Here is a 23810-nt window from a genome sequence, read left to right on the forward strand (position 1 = left end):
TTTAAACAAGGCAATTTGCTGAGAGAAAAGAAGCCAGGGATTATCTTTGCTTTCCAGGATGACCCTGGAATAGTGAGCAGGACCTAATAAAGCTTTATGTGGTCCAACCAGATTCAGAGGTGAATCAGTCATATCCATTCAAACCTACATCCCTTGGACATAAGGGAATGCAAATAAGGACTGTAACGGTCAGGGTGAGAGAGAGTAATAGTTTTAATGGTGACAAGACCATCAAAGGTAGAGGTAAGGGTGGTGGTTGAGCAGATCTGTGGCTGTAGAAACGTCGTGATGAACAGAAGGCCAAAAGCTAGACAGTTGGGATTTTGAAAGTGCAGTTGTAAGTGAATTGTGTGAGAGTTTGTCTCATGCAGATAGAGAAGGAAATTAGATTTAGAGGGGGAAAGGGGATGTAGGTGCAGTCATATAAAGAAATGATTAGAGATGGCTTTATCTGTGATTGATATGATGGAAACAGAGAGGTCACATGAGATGGCCAGGTCAAGGGGGCGGCCTTGAATATGGGTTGGGGAGTTTACAAAGAGGAAAAATTAAGGGAGAATACGAGGGCAGTAAACTCAGAGAAGAGAGAGTGTGATGAATTGAGATAGAGGTTGAATCACCGAGGATAAGAAGTCACTTGGTACAGAGGCAGAGAGGAAAAAAAGCAATGAAGATATGTCAGTGAGAACATTTGTATGAAAAAGCCTGAAGCCATTTTGTCCAAGATTCCTTCAGAATGCTACAAGCAATAATGAGCGAGGATAATTAGTTTATACATGGAGTATAAGAATGTACTGAATAAGAAAACCTCAAATCAACCCCGTCTCTTCTACTGGCCATTTATACTTCTTCATCATGCCCTGACTCAGCTTATTTACTATATAAAGCAGACAGTAGCTTGAACAATCAGCGCACAGAAAATTTCCTGGAAATAACATAAATGAGATTTATGGACTATCTCGCTGCCTTCCAAGTGGCACAATGGACCTATTCAGGAACCAGCTAAAAACTGTGGTTTAATTAACACAAGAGCTTCATGTAAACAGTGTAGCTGACAACAACTTATTTTTCTATCTACTTCCTTGCTTACTTCAGCATTTTCTTCATGCCTTGAGCATAGTAGGAAGCTGTGCAAGTCACCATATTTCATGAAGGGCAGAATGACCATAGGTTTTGCAATCAGTTCCCCGGAGCTCAGTTCCAAGCAGACACCTAAATAAAAGCACAGTCAAATCTACTTATTGTTCCTCACTTATTTCAAACTCATCTCCACCCATCTCTGCCTCAATTTGTTTTATACACGCCCCCCCTGCCACCATCCATTCACTAAACTTTAATGAATCTGTAATCCAGCATTCTTTTCGCTTCCACATATTTCTGCAAAAACTTTGCAGCGCCTTCATTTTCAGGTTATTAACATGGTGTACAATTACAAGGGTAACATAATTCAAGTATTTACCATAATTATAGGAAGAGGACAACTGTGTAAGACAATAGGAAAATTTCAACCATCAAGTACGCCTTTCTGGTCTGGAGTAATAAAGAAAGAATTTATAGCGCAGAATCTTATGCCCTCTGCCCGGTGGAAGGAGGGGCATTTAATCAGGGAGGGAGTGTGGCAGGTGGGGTGCCTGGCACCATCCTGCCTCCATCCTGATTAAGTCCGGGGTGGGAAAGCCCATGGACGGCCTTTCCACCCCTCTGCAAATTGAGGCCCTTCAGTGGGCAATTAATGCCCACTTAGGGGCCTCATCCTGCCGCTGCTGGAACTAACTCTGTCGCGGGGGGGTTCACCATGTGGAGAGCACAACAAGCAGGTCCCTTCAGAGTTGTGTGTGGGCTTCTCAGGGGGGTGAGCGGGGGCGGTGTTGGGTGTGGTCCCTCGATCAAAGGTACTCGGTGCTTGATCGAGTCCTGGCATTGGGAAGGGGGCCCACTGAGAGCCATCCCCCTGCTTTTGCTGCCACCACCTCCCCCTCCCCATCTCCCAGGGGCTCAGGGGCTGTTGGTGCTGGCAAAGCGCACATGGGCTGGGGGTGTGAAATTAAGAGTCTGCCCGCCTCCATTCTCACCCTCATATCAGGGCGAAAATCCTGCGTTGGACTCAGTTGTGAAGCTCCCACAGTCGAAAAAGTCTGCTGATGCTGAACAATAAGGCTTATACATGATCACTACCAATGCTCACTTGGGCAAGGAGCCAGCAACAGAGGTACTCCATTCCAAACTAACACCTGCCTTATGAAATGCAATAAGTTTGCTCCTGATTTACAATCTTTACATTATATGACCATTACACAACATGGATATGTATTAAAGGATGTGTACCATACCTAACAATTTAATGACATTTGGATGATCAAAATCTTTCATGCATGCTGCTTCACTAAGGAACTCTTCAATCTCCCTTTGTGAGAAGTTATCCACTAGAACAAAAACAGGATGATTTTATTTCCAAAGTCAATTATCATTTCTCTTTCAGAACAGTCACAATGATACTGTAAAAACAATAAAATTCTTGGATTGGGTTCAATGTGTAGAACAACAAATTAAGTCTAAAAATTCAGTTGGGTTCAGTCAATTGTTTTGTCAACTTGAGTTACAAGGCTGTGCATTCACGATTATAATATCAGGGCTGATATTTCAGCACAGTACCAAGGGAATACTGCATTTCTGAGGAGCCATTCTTTAAAGTAACACATCAACTGAAGCTCTTCTCTTTGTTACATTATCCAGGCATTAAGAGTAAGGAGTGCTCCCAATGTCTGGGCTAACATCCCACCCTCAATTAAAGTGTAAAAGCTGGTCAATCCTCACATTGTATTTTGTACGACCTCACAGTGCACAAAATAACTGGTCAGACGTGTAGCAGCAGTGACCACATTACAAAATAATTTGTTGTACTTTTTTCACTAGACTGATTCCTGGAATGAGGGGATTGTCCAAGGAAGAGAGACTGAGGCCTGATTTCTCGAGTTCAGAAGAACGAGAGGTGATTGTATTGAAACATATAAAATTCTTCAGGGAATTGACAGGACCGATGCTGGGAGGACTTTTCCCCTGGTTGGGGAATCACGAACTAGGGGCCACTGGTTGGTGACGGTCTGGAATGCACTGCCTGGGAGGGTGGTGAAGGTGGGTTGCCTCACATCCTTTAAAAAGTACCTGGATGAGCACCTGGCACGTCATAACATTCAAAGCTATGGGCCAAGTGCTGGTAAATGGGATTAGGTAGGTAGGTCAGGTGTTTCTCACGTGTCGGTGCAGACTCGACGGGCCGATGGCCCTCTTCTGCACTGTGATTCTGTGATAAGGGTTCAGACATTTAGGACAGAGATGAGGTGAAATTTCTTCACTCAAAGGGTTGTGAACCTTTGGTATTCTCCATCCCAGAGAGCTCTGGACGCTTAGTCGTTGAGTACATTCAAGTCAGAGGTCAACAGATTTTTGGGTGCTAATGAAATTAAGAGAAATGGGGATAGTGCAGGAAGGTATAGGTCAGATAGATCAGTAATGATTTTATTGAAAGGCTTGAGGGATCATGCAGCCTCTTCCTGTTCCTATTTCTTTTCTTTTCAATTTACTTAAAAATTCTTTATTGCACAATGAGAGACAGGATAAAGCTCAGATTTCATTAGCTTCATAATTGACATCAACAATGCAGCTGCCTGCACCTCTGAAGTCCTTGAACATTTCATCATTTCCCAGCTCTGTGCCCATGTCTCTTCAAATTCCTATTCAAATCCTATCTGCCTGACTTCTGCCCATTTTCAACCCTGCTCACAGCAACAAGACTGCCGTGGAAATATTCTAATTGCAACTAAGTGAGTTATCCATCTTTGTCCTCTGCACAGCTTTTAACGCAGTGGTCAATGCAACCTCTCATCTGCTGTCTAATTCCATCAAACTGCCTTTGCATGTTCCACTCCACCTATTCCAATACAGCCAGAAAAGGCTTCTTTCCATCTTGCACTCAGCTCCAAAGTTCCTTAACCATCTATCCTTGACTGTTCTCTTCGTCAATATGTTGCTGCTTATTAACATCATGTACAGGCATGGGGTCAACTTTCATATGGGTGCTGACATCACACATTTCTGTTGACCCATGGGACCACCTCTGTGCTGTCAGACTGCCTGTTATGATGAATGCAAACTTCCTTCAACTGAACAATGTGAAGATTAAAAGCCATTGTTTTTGGCCCCAGCCATGAACTCCATTCTCTTATTACTGTTTCAATACCCCTCTCTTGCCATTTCTTCAGGCTGTGCAAAACCTTGGTGTGTTAATTTTGACCCACAGTTATGTTTCAAACCCCACATCCTATGAATCACCAAGGCTGCTTACTACCAGGGCTGCAACATTGACAGTACTCACCCCTACCATACTCTTAACCACATCAAAACTCTTAACCATGCTTGTAACTCTTAACCATGTAAAGTCCATTTCTCCAATTTCCTTCTTGCAGGTCTCATCCTCTCCCACAAGCCTCAGCTGCCAATATCCTGTCCCACACCAAGCTCCTCTCACTCAACAAGCTCTTCATTGCTGACCCACACTAGCTCCTGGCCCAATTCATTGAATTAAAAATGTATCACTTTGAAATCCTCAGTAACCTCATATTAATCTAGCTTTGCCACTTTCCAAGTCTTATGTTAGCTCCCTTCAGTCATCTGACTTTAAACTTTTGTCCATCCCAAAGCTCACCATCAATGGAGTTTTCCGTACCTCATATCTCGGTCTGTTGTCAACTAACTGACAGATTTCAACTGCTAGGATTGGTCAACAATTCCATTACAGTTGTACCATGCGACTATCAGATTGGTAGAATGTCAAATGGCTGTCAACTGAATGTCAACCGGCCTTCCATCACCCCACCACTGGTAGAAAGCCCCCCAGCCAGTGTGGTTCCTCTTTCTGAACTTCTCTAAACCCACCACCACAGTTCACTTTCAAAAGCCTCTCAAAACTATCGTTTCATCAAAGTTTTTGGTCATCTCTTAACTGTTCCAACATGGCTCCATGTCTATTAATTTTTCTTTTAAATGTTCTCTCTATAAATTGTTTATTGCCAGTCTATGTTAGAGGCAAGACAAGCATTACATATAAATACAGGTTCTCGCTTTATTTTCCATTATTTATTGCATCCGTGGTATCCTTACATTTCATGGTTTTAACAGCTACTTTTTGACTGGTGCCATCAGCCTGTTTAAGGTGTCCCTCCATTACAGAACCAAATTCCCCTGTAAGAAAATGGAATATAAAGATCAGTTAGCTATTGGGTTTCTACATCCAGAATTTAAAACAACTCACATTGTTTCCTAATGTCAGCAAAACTAGTCAAGAGTAAAAGATAACCCACAGTGTTGGTTTTGGCCCTGTTAATAAAGCTATATTATCAGCCACTTAAAGTGAGTCACAGGTCCTTGCGTGTGTTATCTGTACAACTTCAACTAAGTGACTGGGTAGTTTCATGGGTTAGAACCAATGTTCCCTCTAACTTTGTTTTGGAGTACACGGGTGACTTATTTTAGTGCACGGCCCATTTACATTTTTTTGCTCACCCATGTATGTGCAGCAACTTAAAAGGGGCTGATTTGTACATGGCCTGTGTGAGGACTTATTGGTTAAAACTGCCCTGTTAACTCTGTGATCTGGATTTGAAATTACCCAGACTGATGGAATTACATTTTCCAGTCTGACAGCTGCAGCAATACTAGGCAATATGTTTCCTCACTTTGCCCCCACACACCCCGTCCCTTTTTTATTCTTTCACAGGATGTGGGCATCACTGGCTGGGCCAGCATTTATTGCCCATCCCTAATTGCCCTTGAGAAGGTGGTGGAGAGCCATCTTCTTGAACCACTGCAGTCCACGTGGTGTAGATAACCCACAGTGCCATTGGGAACTAATTCATTGTCCAAACTAATTTATTGGTAAATTCTCCCCTGATCAAGAGCTATTCTGCAAATGCAATACTTTAAAAAACACTTGTCAGCTATTCACATCATCAAGTATCCCTAGTGGAAGAGCAAAGCTCTTTTGATTCTGCTCCAACATAAGAAATAGGAGCAGACCATACAGCCCGTCAAGCTTGCTCCACCAAGCAATATGATCATGGTTGATCTTGGACTTCAACTCCACTTTCCTGCCTACTCTTCATATTCCTCAATTCCCGGAGACATCAAAATTCTGTCTATCTCAGCCTTAAATATATTCAATGATGGTGCATCCACAACTCTCTGGTTATCATCACCTTCACCACTACCCTACACTATTGCCTTGCCCTTTCTCTTGAACTTTCCAAATCTCCCCTCATCAAAACCCTCCCCCACCGCCCTATTATTTAGCTTAAAGCTCTCTGTCTCTCCACAGCCCTAGTTATACGACTTGTCAGGACATTGGTCCAAGCACAGTCCGGATGAAGACCATCCCAACAGTACAGCCCTCTGTTTCCCCAGTACTGGTACCAATGCCCCATGAACTGAAACCCATTTCCCCCACATTAATCTTTGAGCCGTGCATTCAACTCTCTAATCTTAATTACTCTATGTGAATTTGCTTGTGGCTCAGGTAATAATCTAGAAATTACCACCTTTGTGGTTCTGCTTTATAAATTTAGTGCTCAGCTGCTCATGCTCCCTCAGCAAAACATCTTTCTTAGTCCAGCTAAGTCATGGCGCACCTCCCACTCCAAGATCCTCTCCAGCCTGGAGATGACCTTAAACCTGGCACCGGCTAGGCTACACAGCCTTTGAGGCTCATGCTCTCAGCTATAGAGGACAGTACCTATCCCACTAACTATACTGTCTCTTACTACGACTACATTCCTTTTTACTGTCCCCACTTGAATGGCTCCCTGTACCACAGTGCCGTGGTCAGTTTGCTCATCCAACTTGCAGTCTGCCAGTTCTCGTCCAAACAAGCTACAAGAACCTCAAATCTGCTGGACAATTGCAAGGGCTGAGGATCCTTCATTGCTAACTTCTGGATCCTCACATCTGCCTCACTCACAGTCACACCCTCCTGTCCCTGGCCACAAACCAAATCAGAAGTACTTAGCCCAAGCAGTGTGACTGCCTCCTGGAACAAAGCATCCAGGCAACTTTCCCCATCACCGTTTCATCACAGTGTTCAAAGCTCAGACTCCAGCTCATTAACTCTTGAGCCAAAGATTCTCGAGATGCTGGCACTTAGCGCAGATTTGTTTGTCGTGGATCACACTGGTGTCCACCAGCTCCCACATGCTGCAGCTGCAACACATCACCTGCCCTGCCATCTTTATTGTGTTTAACTAATTAGGCTCATCTCTCAAGTGTTACCTATAGTAATATTAAGTAGTTTAACTTGTTGAACTATAAACTTAGTGCAATACTTTTATCTCCCCAGTACCAACAATGCCACTAATCTTTTCTGCAGAAGAGTTCCATGGTTTTGTTTTTTGATAGGCTCACCCTTCACAAGTGGCACAGTTTGTGTCTGTCTTAGCCTACCCTATATGACTTGAAAGTTAGGAGATTTCTGCGAATATCCAGAGTAATCAAACTAATCCAGCCCTTCCTATTACCATATTTCCAACAATGGCTATAATTCATTCCCATTCTTGGAAATGAGATACACTTTAATGAACCTTAATCTTGCAACTTTCATTTTTGCATCACTTTCTTAATCAAAAATATCCAGGTTTGGGTTTCTACAGATTTTTTAAAAACAGATTTTAATCAAAAGGGAATAGAAGCTAATACTGATTTTTCTACTTCAGCTCATCTTTTAACAAGTTGTTCAAAGCCTATTTCTCCCAGTATGGTATTGTCAGTTTAATTATTTGAAGCATTATGGAATAAAAATCTGACAACAATATCACAGGAGTACAAGAATAGCAAACAGTAGTTGATGCAACAGTTACACAAAGCAGGTTAATATAGGCGTATGTGTTGCGAAGCTGACAACGTAGCTAACTACTGCCACAAAACAGAAGAATGGCAATAAGACAACAGGAGTTAAATGCACAAGGTAATGTCTAAAACTCTGGAGGGGAGGGAAAGAGCCCACATCTTAGAATGGACTCACATCCTGCTCTCATGTTCACATATCATTTATAGGAGGCTGGGATTTGCAAGCTTCAGTTCATGACCTTACCTTCTCCCAGAACTTTACCCAGAGTCAATAGATTCCTGTCAGTCATTACATCCTGCAGCTTCTCTTTCAGCTCCTCACTGATTCCTAAACTATCTACTGTGAGAAGAAAAAGTGAAGAATTAAAAATCAATTCATGAAATCGCACCATTTCACAGTATTGAAACAAGTCTGTGCTGGTGGTTTTCCATGTGAGCCACTTATTCTAACTTCACTCTCCTGCTCCCTTTAATAATTCACACATCAACATTCCTTTTCGAAATTCTGACAGTATTGTTTCTATACTATTCTGCTCTGCTTTCTGATTTAAAAATGAAATGTTCCAAGTAAATCACTGCACTACCCTGTTGATGCAATGGTAAATTCAGAGCCTCTGGGGAAATCTCCTGTTTCAGTGTCTGGTTAGTTAGTTAGTTCACCTCCAACAGACATGAATAGAGGAACAATCTAATTAGATCTTGGCTATATGATGAGAGAAGGGGGGGGGGGGGGGGGGAGAGAAAAAACTGTCAGGAAGAGTTAGAACATCCATGTGATTGTATGCAAGAAGCTAACAGCAATAGCTGGAACCACAAACACACAGTCACTGCCAAGGCGCTCACTGTTGAAATGTTGCCACTTAGCCTAGATACCAGAGTGCTGCTGCCATAGCATCAGGAGAGGGCGGGTCAACATCCCTTTGTCCTTTTGTCTATGACATCTTCGGCAATCTATTCTTTAACTCCACCTATCACTGGCCCCCTATCTTAGCTCTACCTGTACCACCCCCCTCTACCAGCTTATATTTCACTTCATTTCTCTGTTTCCTTAGTTCTGATGAAGAGTCATACGGACTCGAAACGTCAACTGTATTCCTCTCTGCAGATGCTGTCAGACCTGCTGAGTTTTTCCAGGTATTTTTGTTTTTGTTTCAGATTTCCAGCATCCGCAGTATTTTGCGATTATCTAAGTGGTCGATCTGATCCTATCAGTTCGCTGCTGGGTGAGTCAGGACAAAATGACCCCTTTGTTGTTAAGAAAACACATCCACAGTCAGCAGCGCTGTGCAAACAAATGACTCAACCATCCCTTACAGGCATTTTCATACGGTTAACTGCAGCCTGCTTTCTGCCAATACTGTTGTTTCTTTCAATAATGCGTGATCGTTAAAGGATTTTTGTATTTCAGGGTAGAAATTCTGATCTCCAAGATCAAATATGAATGTTTAATATGCTTGTGCTACATTTCCATGTGTGCTATTGTTAGATTTTAACCTACTTACTCTGAATGTGTTAATTCCTACATAAAGATTGTGACCAGAAGAATATAGATTGAGTGTGTTTGACCTTCAAAAATCTTAATTTCTACCATTATACTCTTTTTAATTTAGAGAACCAATGGATAATATAGCTTACGTGTAACCTCAACTGCTCTACGTAAGTAGGTTTTCTTCACTCTGTACTGGACAGTTGGTTCAGAGACCCCTACATCAGCGAATGCATTCCTGTGTTCAACAAAAAATAAAGCAATATAGATAATGTGCAAAAATAACACATTAACATAACATATATTCGGATAATACAGCTCTACTCTTGACACACTAAAGCTACTTGAAACTTCCTATTTTTAAAAAAAGTGCCAAATCCAAAATCTTTCTTCAAAGAACGTGAGCTATTTTCATCCATTTTGCAAGTTTCCCAAAGTTATCGGGTGAGGGAACTGCTCCAGGCCTCAAACAGCCATGAGAGGATACATAATTTCCAGTGCTTCTCAAGTGGGGAAGGCTTGAGCTGCATACAGTGTTCACACTCAAGGACATGACTGAGACTGGAAATTCAAGTGATGTTCGAGGAACTGAGAGTATAAGCTCATGCTCTATTATTCCACAGTACTATCCATTGTTGTTTTATCTATTGCTGTTCCAAGACAATAAGGTACATCTTGAATAGGTGCAATGATGTAAGTTCGGTGTCAGCAAGTTAGTCAGCAGCCCATTTTACATCTGAATTTTATTTTCTTTGACAATGAATAGAGAAAGCATACAAAAACACTTCTTAAAAATATTACTTACTTCTATGACCAGCTCAAGTTCTCCAAGCTGCAACTCTTTTATTGCAGCATCACTTATATGTTATAGGAGCAGAAGCAGGCCATATGGCCCTTCGAGTCTGCTCTGCCATTTAATAAGATCATGGCTGATCTCGTTGTGGTCTCAGCTCCACTTTCCTGTCTGCCCCCCACAACCCTTATTTCCCATGTCTATCAAAAATTTATCTAACTCTGCCTTGAGTAAATTCAATGATCCAGCCTCCACTGCTCTTTGGGGAAGAAAATTCCACATACTAACAACTCTCTTCACCTCAGTCTTAAAAGGGAGACCTCTTATTCTTAAACTGTGACTCCTAGTCCTAGTCTCCCCCATGAGTGGAAACATCCTCCCAGTATCTACCCTGTCAAGTCCCCTCAGCGTCTTCTATGTTTCAATAAGATCACCTCTCATTCTTCTAGATTCCAATGGATATCAGCCCAACCTGTTCAACCTTTCTTCATAGAATAAATCCTTCATCCCAGGAATGAGTCATGTGAACCTTCTCTATACTGTTTCCAATGCAACTATATCCTTTTTCAATTAAGGAGACCAAAACTACCGAACCAGTGATGAAGGCTATTCAAAATCCGATAAAAGACCAACATGTACTACCAACTGTTTATGGTTGCCTGGTACTCAAAAGAATAGCCAGAAATCCTGAGAATCCATCCACCATTAAGACATTTGTTCAAATGAACTTGAACCAAATAATTATTCCCAGATGTCCTCAGCTACACTTCATTATTTCAAAAGACAAATGAAACAATTGATTTCCAAAAGGAAGTGTTGCTTTCATGCCCCATTCTGAAAGTTGACCTGTGATATCAAGATCTTCCATCCATTGACTATAAGTGGGCAGGAAAGCACAGCCCAATGTCAAAGTAAACTGGCCATTTTGACTGGTTTCCTAAAGCCACTTATTGCATTTCACACAATTGGAAACATTTATTATTTGGAACTCCATCCTATCAGAAAACTGTGCAATGAATAATTCTTAAACTTATCAAAAGTACCGGTAGCATGTCAACTAAAATAGTTGGGAAATTCTTTGAGAGAATTATCCTAATTTACAGAAACCACAAGAATTTCCATTGACCTTTTGCCAAAGTTACAGCAACTGATTGAAAGAACCTCCAAAAAAACTGTCAACACAAGTAATTAACTCTTTCTAAAATCAGAAGATGGACAGAGAAGCAGAAGGCCGTTTGACCCAACTTACCTCATCAATCTAGTAAATCCGTCAATTCTCTGCAGCCCAGAACCACTGCTCCACCTTCATCATGCCTACATCTTTCTCTTGAATAATTAGACATTTTACTCCCAGTGCAACACCGAATTCCATGCCAAGTGTTGGGTCACTTTAAAAGAAGAGCTTCCTAAAATCGGTCCTAACCTTTCGTCTCACCATCTTGCCCCCTTGTCCAACCCTTATGGTTTACATCAAGTGGTGCTCAGAATATAAATCTAGATATCTCCTTTGCAGAAACAAAGGTACTTCAGTCCACTCAGAACACACCTTTTTGGGGAAAAAAAAGATATCGAATAGACTTTACAAATTAGCTATTAAAAGTTATCAGTGTTTTATGTGTAGACAATAGCCTATTTTATGGCTTTACTGGATGGAAAATTAGCAGAGCCACGACACAGGCTAGGCAGCAGAAGTACTTGTCTGAAAAATCTACCCTGAGATTTTCTTTCCCCTGCCGCATTTGTCAAATCAACATGTCTAATGGCTTCTTCAGCAGTGAAGAACCAAAGGAAATACAGCATGACATAATGGAACACACCCTGGAAATTAATGTTATCAGTAATGAACAGAATGGAAATTCCACTTGTTTTGAGCTGCTAATCAATCAAAGCTGCTGACCCGAAATCCTATCTGGTCAAATTGGGGGGGAAAAAAAAGTGCAAAAAGCCGTTTCAGCTCAAGCTTCTTTCCAAGGTCGCCACATCTTAACTGGAACAAAAATGACACAACTCAAACAAACCTCAGCCAAGCTCAAAATTGGCCCCGGATTGAGCTGGGTGGGCTGGGCAAGGTGGTGTAAAGAGCACCAGACTCACTCAACACCTGTTGCCACTGCTGAAGCTCATCAATTATGTGATCAGCAGGGCACACCACCCTGGTGCAGGGGAGTGGGGCAACATTGCATTCATGCTTACACTTTAAAAAGAGGCAATTTGCAGCCCAGCTGCTGCAATTTTGCTTAACAAATCCTCAAGTCAATGCAAGTCCTCGATTCTTAGCAATGTTGAGCAACAACAAATTGCTCAGGCCACTGACAAATACATTTACCCATGTGTGTTCTGTGGTTTAAAAAGCTGCCAAATGACAACTTTCTAAAGCTAGTTTCTCAGAATTGAGGCCTTCCTGATTTTCAGCTGGGCTGAAGTTTGGCTTCAGTCACATTTGTTCCAATGACAGCGTGGAAACATTTGGAAAGAACCTTGAGCTGACACTGAGCCAGATTTTTTGCTCTTCCAGTTTGACTTGGTCCAGTTTTTAGGGTCAGCAGTTTTGATTGACATGTGGCTTGAAACGATCCTGGGCTTTCAGTTAGCTGAAAAGTCAAATTAAGAAGCCCCGATTTAAAAACTTATCCACGCCTCCCAAACATGGAGTCCAGGCCAGCTGGAAAAAAGAAAATTAAGTAAACTCTTTAAAAATCTGAATTTTTTTATGACAATAAAAGTTAGAAAAGGTTGATTATATTGGATTGGATAATAAATGCAGAATTAAAGTCAAGAAATATGACATAATTGGGGATTTAAGAAGCTATCTGAAGGAGGAAAGAGAGGTTGAAGGGCAGAGAGGTTTAATGTAGGAATTTTGAAGCTTAGGACCTCGGCTGCTGAAGGCATGCTAACCAGTGGAGAAGCAATTAACACTGGGGATGTTCAAGAGGCCAGAATTAGAGATCTGCAGATACCTCAGAAGGTTGTGGAGCTAGGGGAAATTATGGATAGCATTATGATCCCCATAGAGACTGACAACTTTCAAAACGATGCCTAAATTTCCGAGAGTGACTAGAAGGATCACATGACAAGATTTCAAGTTTTAAGACTTGTATCATGACAACTAAACTAAAAACAACACTGACTAAACACTATTTCACTAAGCAACTTGTACTCTAAACTACAGAAAAGTTTTTCCCCATTTAACTTCTAAAACAACCCAAAATCCCTTTCCAAAGTTATACTTTACTATGTCCAGCAACCAGTCCAAAGCTATTCTCAGCTCTCAATGGTTTGCTCCCTTTTCCAGCCAAGTGACTTCTAATCCCTGAACTGACTTTCACAGTGAGGGTTACCCTGGATGGAGATTCCTCCCTCTATCCAAAGCTAAGTGAATCTTCCAGCTTAGTTTAAATCCTCACAAACCTGGTCTCTTCAATTTGAATGTGAGCTCCCACCCACATTCTGCCTACTGAACAAGAGATTGTCTGCCTTTATCTTTCCGCACTCTCTCGCAGATTCTTGTAGACTGACCTGCCTGACAGGTTTCAGAGATATCTTGATAAACCTGTAAGCCAATACTACAATGGCTCGCTATGGACTCTTCTCCTCTCAAAACCTATTTCCATGGCAACATGAATCACCTGGGCCTTCTACCCAGAAAAAAATGCTAATTAGTTATCCTCTAGACCCTCAAATCGATTCCAACTTGAAATTAAATAGACAATTTAAAGTATAACCTTTTACAAAACTTGACATTCCTAACACCTTCCTGTGAGCCTTGGGGACTTACAGTCTATCCATTGTCAGCACAACTACTCTGGTCATTGTTTAGAGGTGTGAATATCTCACATCTTCTTCCTAATCAGACAACCATTTACCCTTAATAACCAAGCCATCCATGCTGGGAATTTTAAAATTAAGGCATTGCTTAACTGGAGCGAATACAGATCAGTAAGCACACAAGTGATGGGTGAATGAGACTTGGAGGGAACTAGGACAACTTCAAATTTATAGAGGCTACAACGTGGGGGGTCATCCAGAAGTGCATTGGAATAATCAAATCTAGAGGTAATAAAGGCATGGATAAGGGTTTTAGCAGCAAATGAGCTGAGGAGGGGTGGAGTTGGGTGATGTTACGGAGGTGCAAGAGGGCTATCTTAGTGACGGCACAAATATGCGCTTGGAAGCTCATCTCACAATCAAATGTGCCACCAGGTTTGTGAACAATCTGGTTCAGCCTTAGACAGATGGAGGGAGAGGGATAGAGTTGGTGGCTAGTGAATGGAGTTCATGACGGGGACAGAAAACAATGGCTTTGATGTCCCTAATACTTCGTTGGAGGAAATTGCTACTCATCCAATACCGGATGTCAGGCCAACAATCTGAGAATTTAGATACACTGGAGGGGTCGAAAGAGGTGATGGTGAGGTGGAGCTGTATTTTGTCAACGCACATGTGGAAAATGCTACTGTGTTCCTGGATGATGTTGTGAGGGGCAGAGAGCTGATGAGAAATAGGAGGGGGCCAAGGTTAGATCCTTAGGGAGTAGAAATAGGAAGGGAAGCCATTCCAGATGATTCTCTGGATAGGTAAGCAGAGAACCAAGCAAGTGCAGTTTCAACCAGCTGGATAATGCTGGAGGCGATAGAGAAGAATGGTGTGGTCAACTGTGTCAAAGGCTGTAGACAGCTTGGGAATGACAAAGAGAGATAGTTTACCTTTGTCATGGGATGTAATTTGTGACCCTGTTAAGAGCTGTTTCAGCACTGTCATGTTATTTCATGCTTCAAACATGAAGTTCCAGAAAAGATGGGGCATGGATTTGGGAGGTGACAGCTCATTCAAGATCTTTGGAAATAGGGAGGTAGCTTTCAAAATTGGCAGGGGACAAGGCTTAACTTTTTGAGGAGAGGCACGTTGAAGCAGATTTGAAGGAGACAGGGACAGTACTTGAGAACAGAGAACAATTAACAATACCAACTAACATGGAAGACAGGAAGGGATGCTCGGTGGTCAGCGGTTTATTGGAAATAGAATCGAAGGAGCAGGAGGTGGATCTCACATACAAGACAAACTCGGAGAGAGCTTGAGGGGAGATAGGAGAGAAAGCACAGGAATGTGAAAGGGCAGGGCCTAGGGCAGGGGGAGCTCTAGGAGTAGTTTGGCCTGGTGGGCTAGAAAGGAGAAGCAGCTGACTGGATAGTCTCAACCTCAGGTAGCAAAGACAGTCCATAAACTTCAAACTTCTTGTTGGAAGTGAGGGTGGAGAATGCAGAGGAGAGGGGTTTAAGGTTATGGTTTACTGTAGAAAAAAAAAGCTGGGGTTTATCTTGGCAGTTCAGGATGAGCAGCTTTGGTCGACAAAAGCAGCATCTTATTGTGCTTTATGTAGTCCAGCCAGATCTGGCGATGGGTGACGAAACCAATATCGTAATATCCGTTCAAGTCAGGTTCAAGAGATGCTGAGGGAGTACCAATGTGAATGACCAGCCTGAGAGAGAGACAGGGGACACGCAGAGAAGAGGTCACGCAGAGATGGGGGCAGCCAGAGTCAGCGCCAGAGAGAGAGAGCCAGACGCAGGGCGGGGGGGGGGGGGAGGACGAGCGAGGGGGAGCGAGGGGGAGTGAGCGAGGTCAAGCGAGGGGGCGAGGGCGAGTGAGGGGGCGAGGGCGAGCGAGGGAGGAGGCGAGGGCGAGAGAGAGATGGAGTGAGAGAGAGGGCGAGCGCGAGAGAGAGGGCGAGCGCGAGAGAGAGGGCGAGCGCGAGAGAGAGGGCGAGCGCGAGAGAGAGAGGGCGAGCGCGAGAGAGAGAGGGCGAGCGCGAGAGAGAGAGGGCGAGCGCGAGAGAGAGAGGGCGAGCGCGAGAGAGGGCGAGCGCGAGAGAGAGGGCGAGAGAGAGAGGGCGAGCGCGAGAGAGAGAGGGCGAGCGCGAGAGAGAGAGGGCGAGCGCGAGAGAGAAAGGGCGAGCGCGAGAGAGAAAGGGCGAGCGCGAGAAAGGGCGAGCGCGAGAGAGAAAGGGCGAGCGCGAGAGAGAAAGGGTGAGGGCGAGAGAGAAAGGGCGATGGCGAGAGAGAGGACGAGCGCGAGAGAGAGGGCGAGCGCGAGAGAGAGGGCGAGTGTCAGAGAGAGGGCGAGCGCCAGAGAGAGAGAGAGGGCGAGCGCCAGAGAGGGCGAGCGCCAGAGAGGGCGAGCGCCAGAGAGGGCGAGCGCCAGAGAGGGCGAGCGCCAGAGAGAGAGAGCGAGGGCGAGCACGAGAGAGAGAGAGAATGAGCGAACGAGCGAGAGCTCGAGCGTGAGAGTGAAAGAGAATGAGCGTGAGAGAGGGAGCAAGCGAGCGTGTGAGAGAGAGAGAGAGAGAGAATGAGCGTGAGAGAGAAAGAGCGAGCGAGCATGAGAAACGGTTTTGTTGAGATTAGGGCATCAAAGTTGGAGCTGAGGGTACAATCGAGAAGAACTGTAGCTGCAGAAAAGTCATGGTGAATGGAGGGCCAAATGCTAGACAGTTGGGATTTTGAAAACGCAGTTGTAAGTGAATTAGAAGACAGCATTTTCCATGGGTGGACATAAAAGAATGTAGAGTTGGGAGGGGGAAGGTGGCATGTGGGTGGAGAACAATATAAGGAAATGATCAGAGATGGCCTAATCCATGATTGATGATAGGAGTAGCGAGATGTTTGACCTCCAACAACCGCAACCATCTTCCCTTGTGCTAGGTATGACTCCAACCAGCGGAGTGTTTTCCCCGATTCCCATTGACTCCAATTAGGGCTCCTCGATGCCACACTTGATCAAATGCTGCCTTGATGTCATTTTCACCTCACCTCAGGAGTTCAGTTCTTTTGTCCATATTTGAACCAATGTTGTAATGGGGTCAGGAGCTGAGTGGCCCTTGCGGAACCCAACTGGGCATCAGTGAGCAGGTTATTGCTAAGCACTAAGCTTGATAACACTGTTGATGACCCCTTCCATTACTTTACTGATGATCGAGAATAGACTGATGGGGCGGGAATTGACCAGTTTGGATTTATCCTGCTTTTTGTGTACAGGGCAATTTCCCACATAGCCGGGTAGATGCCAGTGATGTAGCTGTACTGGAACAGCTTTGCTAGGGGCGCAACAAGTTCTAGAGCACAAGTCTTCGGTATTATTGCTGGAATATTGTCTGGGCCCATAGCCTTTGCAGTATCCAGTGTTTTCAGTCATTTCTTGATATCATGTGGAGTGAATCGAATTGGCTGAAGACTGGCATCTGTGACGCTAGGGACCTCCGGAGGAGGCCGAGATGGACCTTCCACTTGGCGCTTCTGGCTGAAGATTGTTGTAAATGTTCAGCTTTATCTTTTGCATGGATGTCCTGGGCTCCCCCATCTTTGAGGATGGGGATATTTGTGGAGCCTCCTCCTCCAGTGAGCTGATTAATCGTCTACCAGCATTCATGGCTGGATGTGACAGGGCTGCAGAGCTTAGATCTGATTCGTTGGTTGTGGAATCACTTAACTCTGTCTATTGCTTGCTACTTATTCCATTTGGCACGCAAGTAGTCCTGTGTTGTAGCTTCACCAAGTTGACACCTCATTTTTAGGTATGCCTGGTCTGCTCCTGGCATGCCCTCCTGCACTCCTCATTGAACCAAGGTTGATCCCTTGGCTTGATGGTAATGGCAGAGTGGGGGATATGCTAGGCCATGAGGTTACAGATTGTAGTTGAATACAATTCTGCTGTTGCTGATGGCCCACAGCACCTCATGGATGCCCAGTCTTGAGTTGCTAGATCTGTTCGAAATCTGTCCCACTTAGCATGGCAGTAGTGCCACACAACACGATGGAGGATACCTTCAATGTTAAGGTGGGACTTCATCTCCAAAAGGATTGTGTGGTGGTCACTCCTACTAATACGGTCATGGACAGCTGCATCTGCAACAGGCAGGTTTGTGAGGATGAGGTTAAGTATGTTTTTCCCCCTTGTTGGTTCTCTCACCACCTGCCACAGACCAAGTCTGGCAGCTATGTCCTTTTGGACTCAGCCAGATCAATCCGTAATGGTACTTGGTGATGGACATTGAAGTCCCACACCCACAGTACATTCTGCACCCTTGACACCCTCAGTGCTTTCTCCAAGTGCTGTTCAACATGGAGGATCACTGATTCATCAGCTGAGGGAGGGCGGTACGTGATAATCAGCAGGAAGTTTCCTTGCCCATGAGACTTCATGGGGTTTAGAGCCCCATAGAGCCCAAGTAGGACTTTGCAGGGTTGGGTTTTCTGTTGTCGATTCTGATGCCGGTTGGTCTATACTGTTTCACTCCTTTTAGACTTTTTTTAGCGGTTTGATACAACTGAGGGGCTTGCTAGGCCAATTCAGAGAGCTTTTAAGAGTCAACTACATTGCTGCAGGTCTGGAGCCACATGTAGGCCAGATCAGGTAAGGACAGGAGATTTAATTCCCTATAGGACATCAGTGAATCAGGTGGGTTTTTACGACAATCAACAATGGTTTCATGGGCATTAGACTTTTAATTTCAGATTTTTATTGAATTCAAATTTCAGCACACTTGATTCGAATCCGGGTCCCCAAAGCATTACCCTGGGTCTCAGGATTACTAGTCCAGTGACAATATCACTATGCCACTGCCTACCTCCATGATTAGGTTTCATTTTTACATTAAAAATGATTTGAGGGTAGTTAAGAACATAAGAAATAGGAATAAGTGTATACCATATGGCCTTGAGATTGCTCTGCGATTCCATTATAGCTAATCTCCTGTTTCAACTCCAATTTCCTGCCCACTCCTCATATCCCAAGATTCACTGAAAAATAAAAAAAATCTGTCTGTCTCAGCCTTGAATACAATCAACAATGGAGCAGCCCCAACGCCTTACAGAGAGAGAAACTATTTTCTTTGGTGGTGTGCAACAGGGAGAATTCCAGAATGAGGGGGCATAATCTTAAAATTGGAGCTCAGAGGGAGGCCATTCAGGTCGACTTGATGCTTTCATGCCAGGGCAGTGAAAATCTTGAACTCTCTCCCCCAAAAATCTGTGGAGGCTGGGGCAGCAGTCAATTAACAATTTCGAAACAGAGATGAATAGAGTGTTTTGTTACTCAATGGTAATCAGAGGTTACAAAACCAAGGTGCATAGATGAAGTCGAGATACATATCAGCCATGAATCATGGAACAGACTCAACGGAGTCTGGAGTGAATAGCTGATTCCTACCTTTATGTTCCAGTGTTTATTCTGGCAGCTTGCAGTTAACAGTAGAGTAGTGGATTGTAAACTTGTGGCTGTAATGTCTTATTTTTAACATCTCACTATGTGATCGTCAGACAGCAGGATATTCCCCGAGAGTTGTTGGCAGCCCAAGGGTTAATCTTTGTTCCTTTGAAACAGAAGCCAAATTTGCCTGGCCTATTCAGTAGAAATTCCGAAAATTCTTGGCAGTGGACGAATTAAAAGGCGTAACAGAATGACAAAATAGAAGGAAATCCTGGACATGCCATTCTGCTGAGAGCACATGTAAACAAGGGATCAGAATTTGCTGTAGCGTAGCATATCTAAGTCATCTGCTGTGAGCTAGATTTGCCCCTAAATGCTTCAGCTCCAAAAAGTTTTGCCCCGCAAAGTTGTTGTAAGTGCTGATGCTGCAAGGGAAGAGGGTATTGAAGATCTGAGTCAGCAGGACACCTCCTTAGCCAATCAGATTTAAGGTTAAGCATATAAACACAGGAAGGACCAAGAATTAAAATGAATTAAAGAGGATGAACTCAATATCAAAGAATGAAAAAAGGTAAGAAAAAAAAAATTAACTTAAAAAGTTGGATATTTCTAAAACCTCTCAAAAAATTCAACCCCTGACGGAATGAAACTCTGCATTTGGCGCCAAAGGGGTTGATTGGCAGTAATTATCAACTAGCACAGTGTTACAAGGGCACTTAAACTTGTCATGATGAGACTTCACTTTCTATGGGTCTCTTCTACATATCCATTATCCTGTGGGGAAAAATTATTTTTATGAACTTTGCCCTTGCTCATGTTTTTAAGTTTTGTCCTCTGGTTCTGGTTTCATTGTCCCAATTTTGCAACAGCTTTCATCATTTCTATCACATCAAAAACATATTGTTTTGTTCAAAGAAATAACTGGTCTAAGTAACACACTGTTAATTTCTCTTTTGGGACATACAAGAAAGGAGAGAAGCCCAATTACAGAAACTCTGAGGAAACAGGCATTTGTTCAGTAGAGTTAAGAACCATAGAGCTTTACAGCTCAGGAGTAAGGCATTTGGTCCAACATGTTGGCTGGCAGATGACGCATCCAGAACTAATCTCGCTCTGCCATGCTTTTCCCATAATCTTCTTCCAAATCAAGCATTTATCTAATTTTACTGATTGCCAAGTCTTAAATAGTGTTAGCAATTATGAGGTTTGAGGCAAGTTCAAGCTCTAGCTCATATAAGAAACTGGTATCATTTTCTCCTAAAGATACCTTTTAGCCATGTTTTCTCACTGTGTCTCACGCTTATAATACCGCCATTTTCCCCATAAGGTACAGATTCTCATTCATTCATTGAAAAAATAAATGACCATCCCAATATAACCAGGCATTTGTTTAGCTCTTCACTTGTATCCCAGACCAATGGAGATTTTTTTTCTGAGGTAGCTAAGAAGCTACCAACACTGAAACCTGGTCTGGCGAATCATCAGACACCAGTTCCATCCTTATTGGTACTGGGCATCTGTGCAATAGTTAACATCATTTCTCTTCCTTTCACAAGGAATTTTTAGAAACGTGGACAAGGTTTGAATGGTTGAAGCCAACAATACTGACCCAAACGTGGTCTCCATCATCCGCCTTTTCATAGCTGTATAGATGAACGCTGCTAAAATAATTATGCCGCTGACACAAACTATTCCAATTAGCGCCATTAGGGAACGTTCAGCATTACTGTCATCGGCAGCTGCAGTAGTTGAGAACGGTGAAAGTATTACCGCACCTGCAAGGAAACAAATACATGGGAAAATTAGATTTGGATTCACAAAACTAATAAATTAATACAAATTGTTTACTTAGAATTACACACAAGTGTAGTTTTAAAAAGGGCTATGTTTTGCTTCTTACTAACTTCTGGAAGGCTGCAATGTGACAAAAGCTTGCATTTTTCTATCACCCATGATGCAGAACAACATCTTCTCAGTACTTGACAAGCGGGTAATGACACATAGGTGCAGATAACAGGAAAGCTAAGGCAGGGTGAATCAACAGAATGGTTGAAGAGACAAGTCTTGAAGAGGCTTTTTGGAAGGTATTAAGCGCAATATACACTTTCCAAAGAATATGACAGAGATATTGCTTTTATAGTAGAGAGGAATAATATTCGAAACCAGGTCCAAACAGGATGACACTCAAGTTTAGACATGAGTGGGTATCAGAGAGAGGGCTCAATTTTCTCAATGCTGAGAAAATCTTGAGTTCAGCTCATTTTCTCAGCAGTGTTTAATAAATTGGCAAGACTGCAGTCCTCCTGGACTTCAGTTCAAGATTCACTTGGTGGAATTGTGAATGATCTTGATTTGGGACCACTCTACAGATTTTAAGTATGCAAAAAATAAATCTGAATTTAACCCAGCCTTTCCAACAGAACCCATCTTCTGGGAGCTTCTGAATCCATTCATCTTGTCCTTCCCACTACAATATGACTAGAACACTCTACTGTGAGTAGAGAGAATCTGATAGAAGTCAGCATGGAGATAGCATCTAGTCAGGGCTATACCTTGGAGATATGTATATAGTTGTCTATTTCTAATAAACAGTTGATGTTCAACCACACAAAGCCTCCTGACCTCTTGGTGGGACACCAAACAATCTTACAACAAGTGGATCAGCATCTCTTGTTTTATTGATGAGGTTCATATCTTTGGGCAGCCAAAGGCGTGAACAAGATTGTTTGTTCTCCATGAACTCTCCAGCATCTCTCATACTTTCCAGGCTTGGAATTGTAATTGACTGAAACTAATACAAACATGCAAACAAGGAGCAGGAGTAGGGGCCATTCAGCCCCTAAAGCCTGCTCTGCCATTTAATAAGATCTTGACTGATCTGATAGTAACCAGAAATCTGCATCCCACCTACCGCCAATAACCTATCACCCCCTAGCTTACCAGGAATCTATCCACCTCTGCCTTAAAAATATTCAAAGACTCTGCTTCCACCACATTTTCAGGAAGAGAGTTCCAAAGATTCATGACCCTCTGAGTGAAAATGTGCAGCAACACAGGTGACCCTACAATTACATTGCCAAAATTATCCCTCAAGGGTCTCTTCCATGACCAAAATCCAATAGATTCACTTACCCACAGCTGGATTTTTACTATCCACCTTTTCACTTTGTTGTATCTGGGACACACACCATTCTCCAAGGCAAGAGATTGGATAAGCACATGAGAACCTGTCAACTCTTGCACTGCATGGGATAAGAAGATTGATGTTGGAAAGTAGTCAGTTCCTGCTTGTAACTTCCTTAGACATGCCAAGCATGGAAACCTCATTACATGGGGGAATCTTGGATGAAACCACAAGTTACAGCTCCAACTGTCCAGATTGGCATTTATGCCATCTTTAAAAAGCAAGTTTTCAAAATTACAAATGGGCACAGCTGGGAGGTTGAAATGCCCTAACAGGAGTGCTGAGTTAATAGCTGGACCAGATAGACCAAAATTCTGGCCTTTGCTAATCCAACAAGAGCACATGCAAGTAAAAAGTCAACTCTTTGCACCCATTCTCATTCACTTAAAATAAACAATTTTGGTATTATTGTAAAAAAAAAATCACAACATTTTGGCTGTTTGTACGATGCTTTTTCAGTTAAAACTGCTTCTTAACAATTCAGAATATCACCATTTCACCTGGCTGATGGCATTCACATTTTCCACAATACACAACAATAATTACCACTGCTTCCAACAAACACATGTGCTGGATCACTGTAAGGCCCAGTTCCACTGCTGGTATATGCTGCCACTTGCACCTTATATGTAACGTTTACTGCCACAACATCAATAATGCCTTGGTTAACCGTCTGATTGCAACACAGTTCAAGTGATTTCACAACCTGGAAAGGAGAAAGGACAAATTTAAATGGCTTAACAGTAGAAATCACAAATTGAGAGGTTTACATTGGGGTCCTAAAGCTTCTTAAGGACTTATAACAAGATTATCCAACCTGCAGACTATGAAGAAGCACTCTGAAAAGAGGCAAAAGATAGGACATTATAAGATGAGTTCAGATAAAAAAAGGTCCTTTGACATCTTCCTTCTAAAATACAACAACTTGTATATAGCATCTTTAACATAATAAATCATCCCAAGGTGCTCCACAGGAGTGTTATGAAGCAAAATTGGACACTGAGTCACGTAAAGCAATACTAGGGTAGATTGCCAAATACTTGATCAAATAAGTAAGTTTTAAGGAGTCTCTTAAAGGAGGAAAAAGTGTTAGAAAGTTGGAGAGGTTTAGGAGGGAATTCCAGAGCTTAGGGCCAAGGCAGCTGAAGGCACGACCAGTGATGGAGCAATTAAAATTGGAACCATGGAGAAGCCAGAATTAGACGAGCACAGGCACCTTGGCAAGGTTGCAGGGCTGGAGGATATTAAGAGTT

The 23810-nt window shown here is 42.9% G+C and overlaps 1 protein-coding gene across 1 annotated transcript in view; it reads right to left on the reverse strand.

Moving 5' to 3' along the window:
- The window catches only part of mertka (c-mer proto-oncogene tyrosine kinase a), a 128167-nt gene that overhangs the window by 14616 nt on the left and 89741 nt on the right, over positions 1–23810 (reverse strand). The window contains exons 9-15 of the mRNA XM_078542653.1: positions 23104–23263; positions 20983–21148; positions 9526–9614; positions 8135–8230; positions 5158–5238; positions 2331–2423; positions 1091–1212 (exon numbers count right to left, since the gene is read on the reverse strand). Of these exons, the coding sequence (XP_078398779.1) occupies positions 1091–1212; positions 2331–2423; positions 5158–5238; positions 8135–8230; positions 9526–9614; positions 20983–21148; positions 23104–23263 (807 nt within the window). The remainder of the gene's footprint in view (positions 1–1090; positions 1213–2330; positions 2424–5157; positions 5239–8134; positions 8231–9525; positions 9615–20982; positions 21149–23103; positions 23264–23810) is intronic.

Source organism: Cetorhinus maximus, chromosome 5 (genome assembly GCF_964194155.1).
Source record: "Cetorhinus maximus chromosome 5, sCetMax3.hap1.1, whole genome shotgun sequence".
In the NCBI taxonomy this organism is placed as follows: domain Eukaryota; kingdom Metazoa; phylum Chordata; class Chondrichthyes; order Lamniformes; family Cetorhinidae; genus Cetorhinus; species Cetorhinus maximus.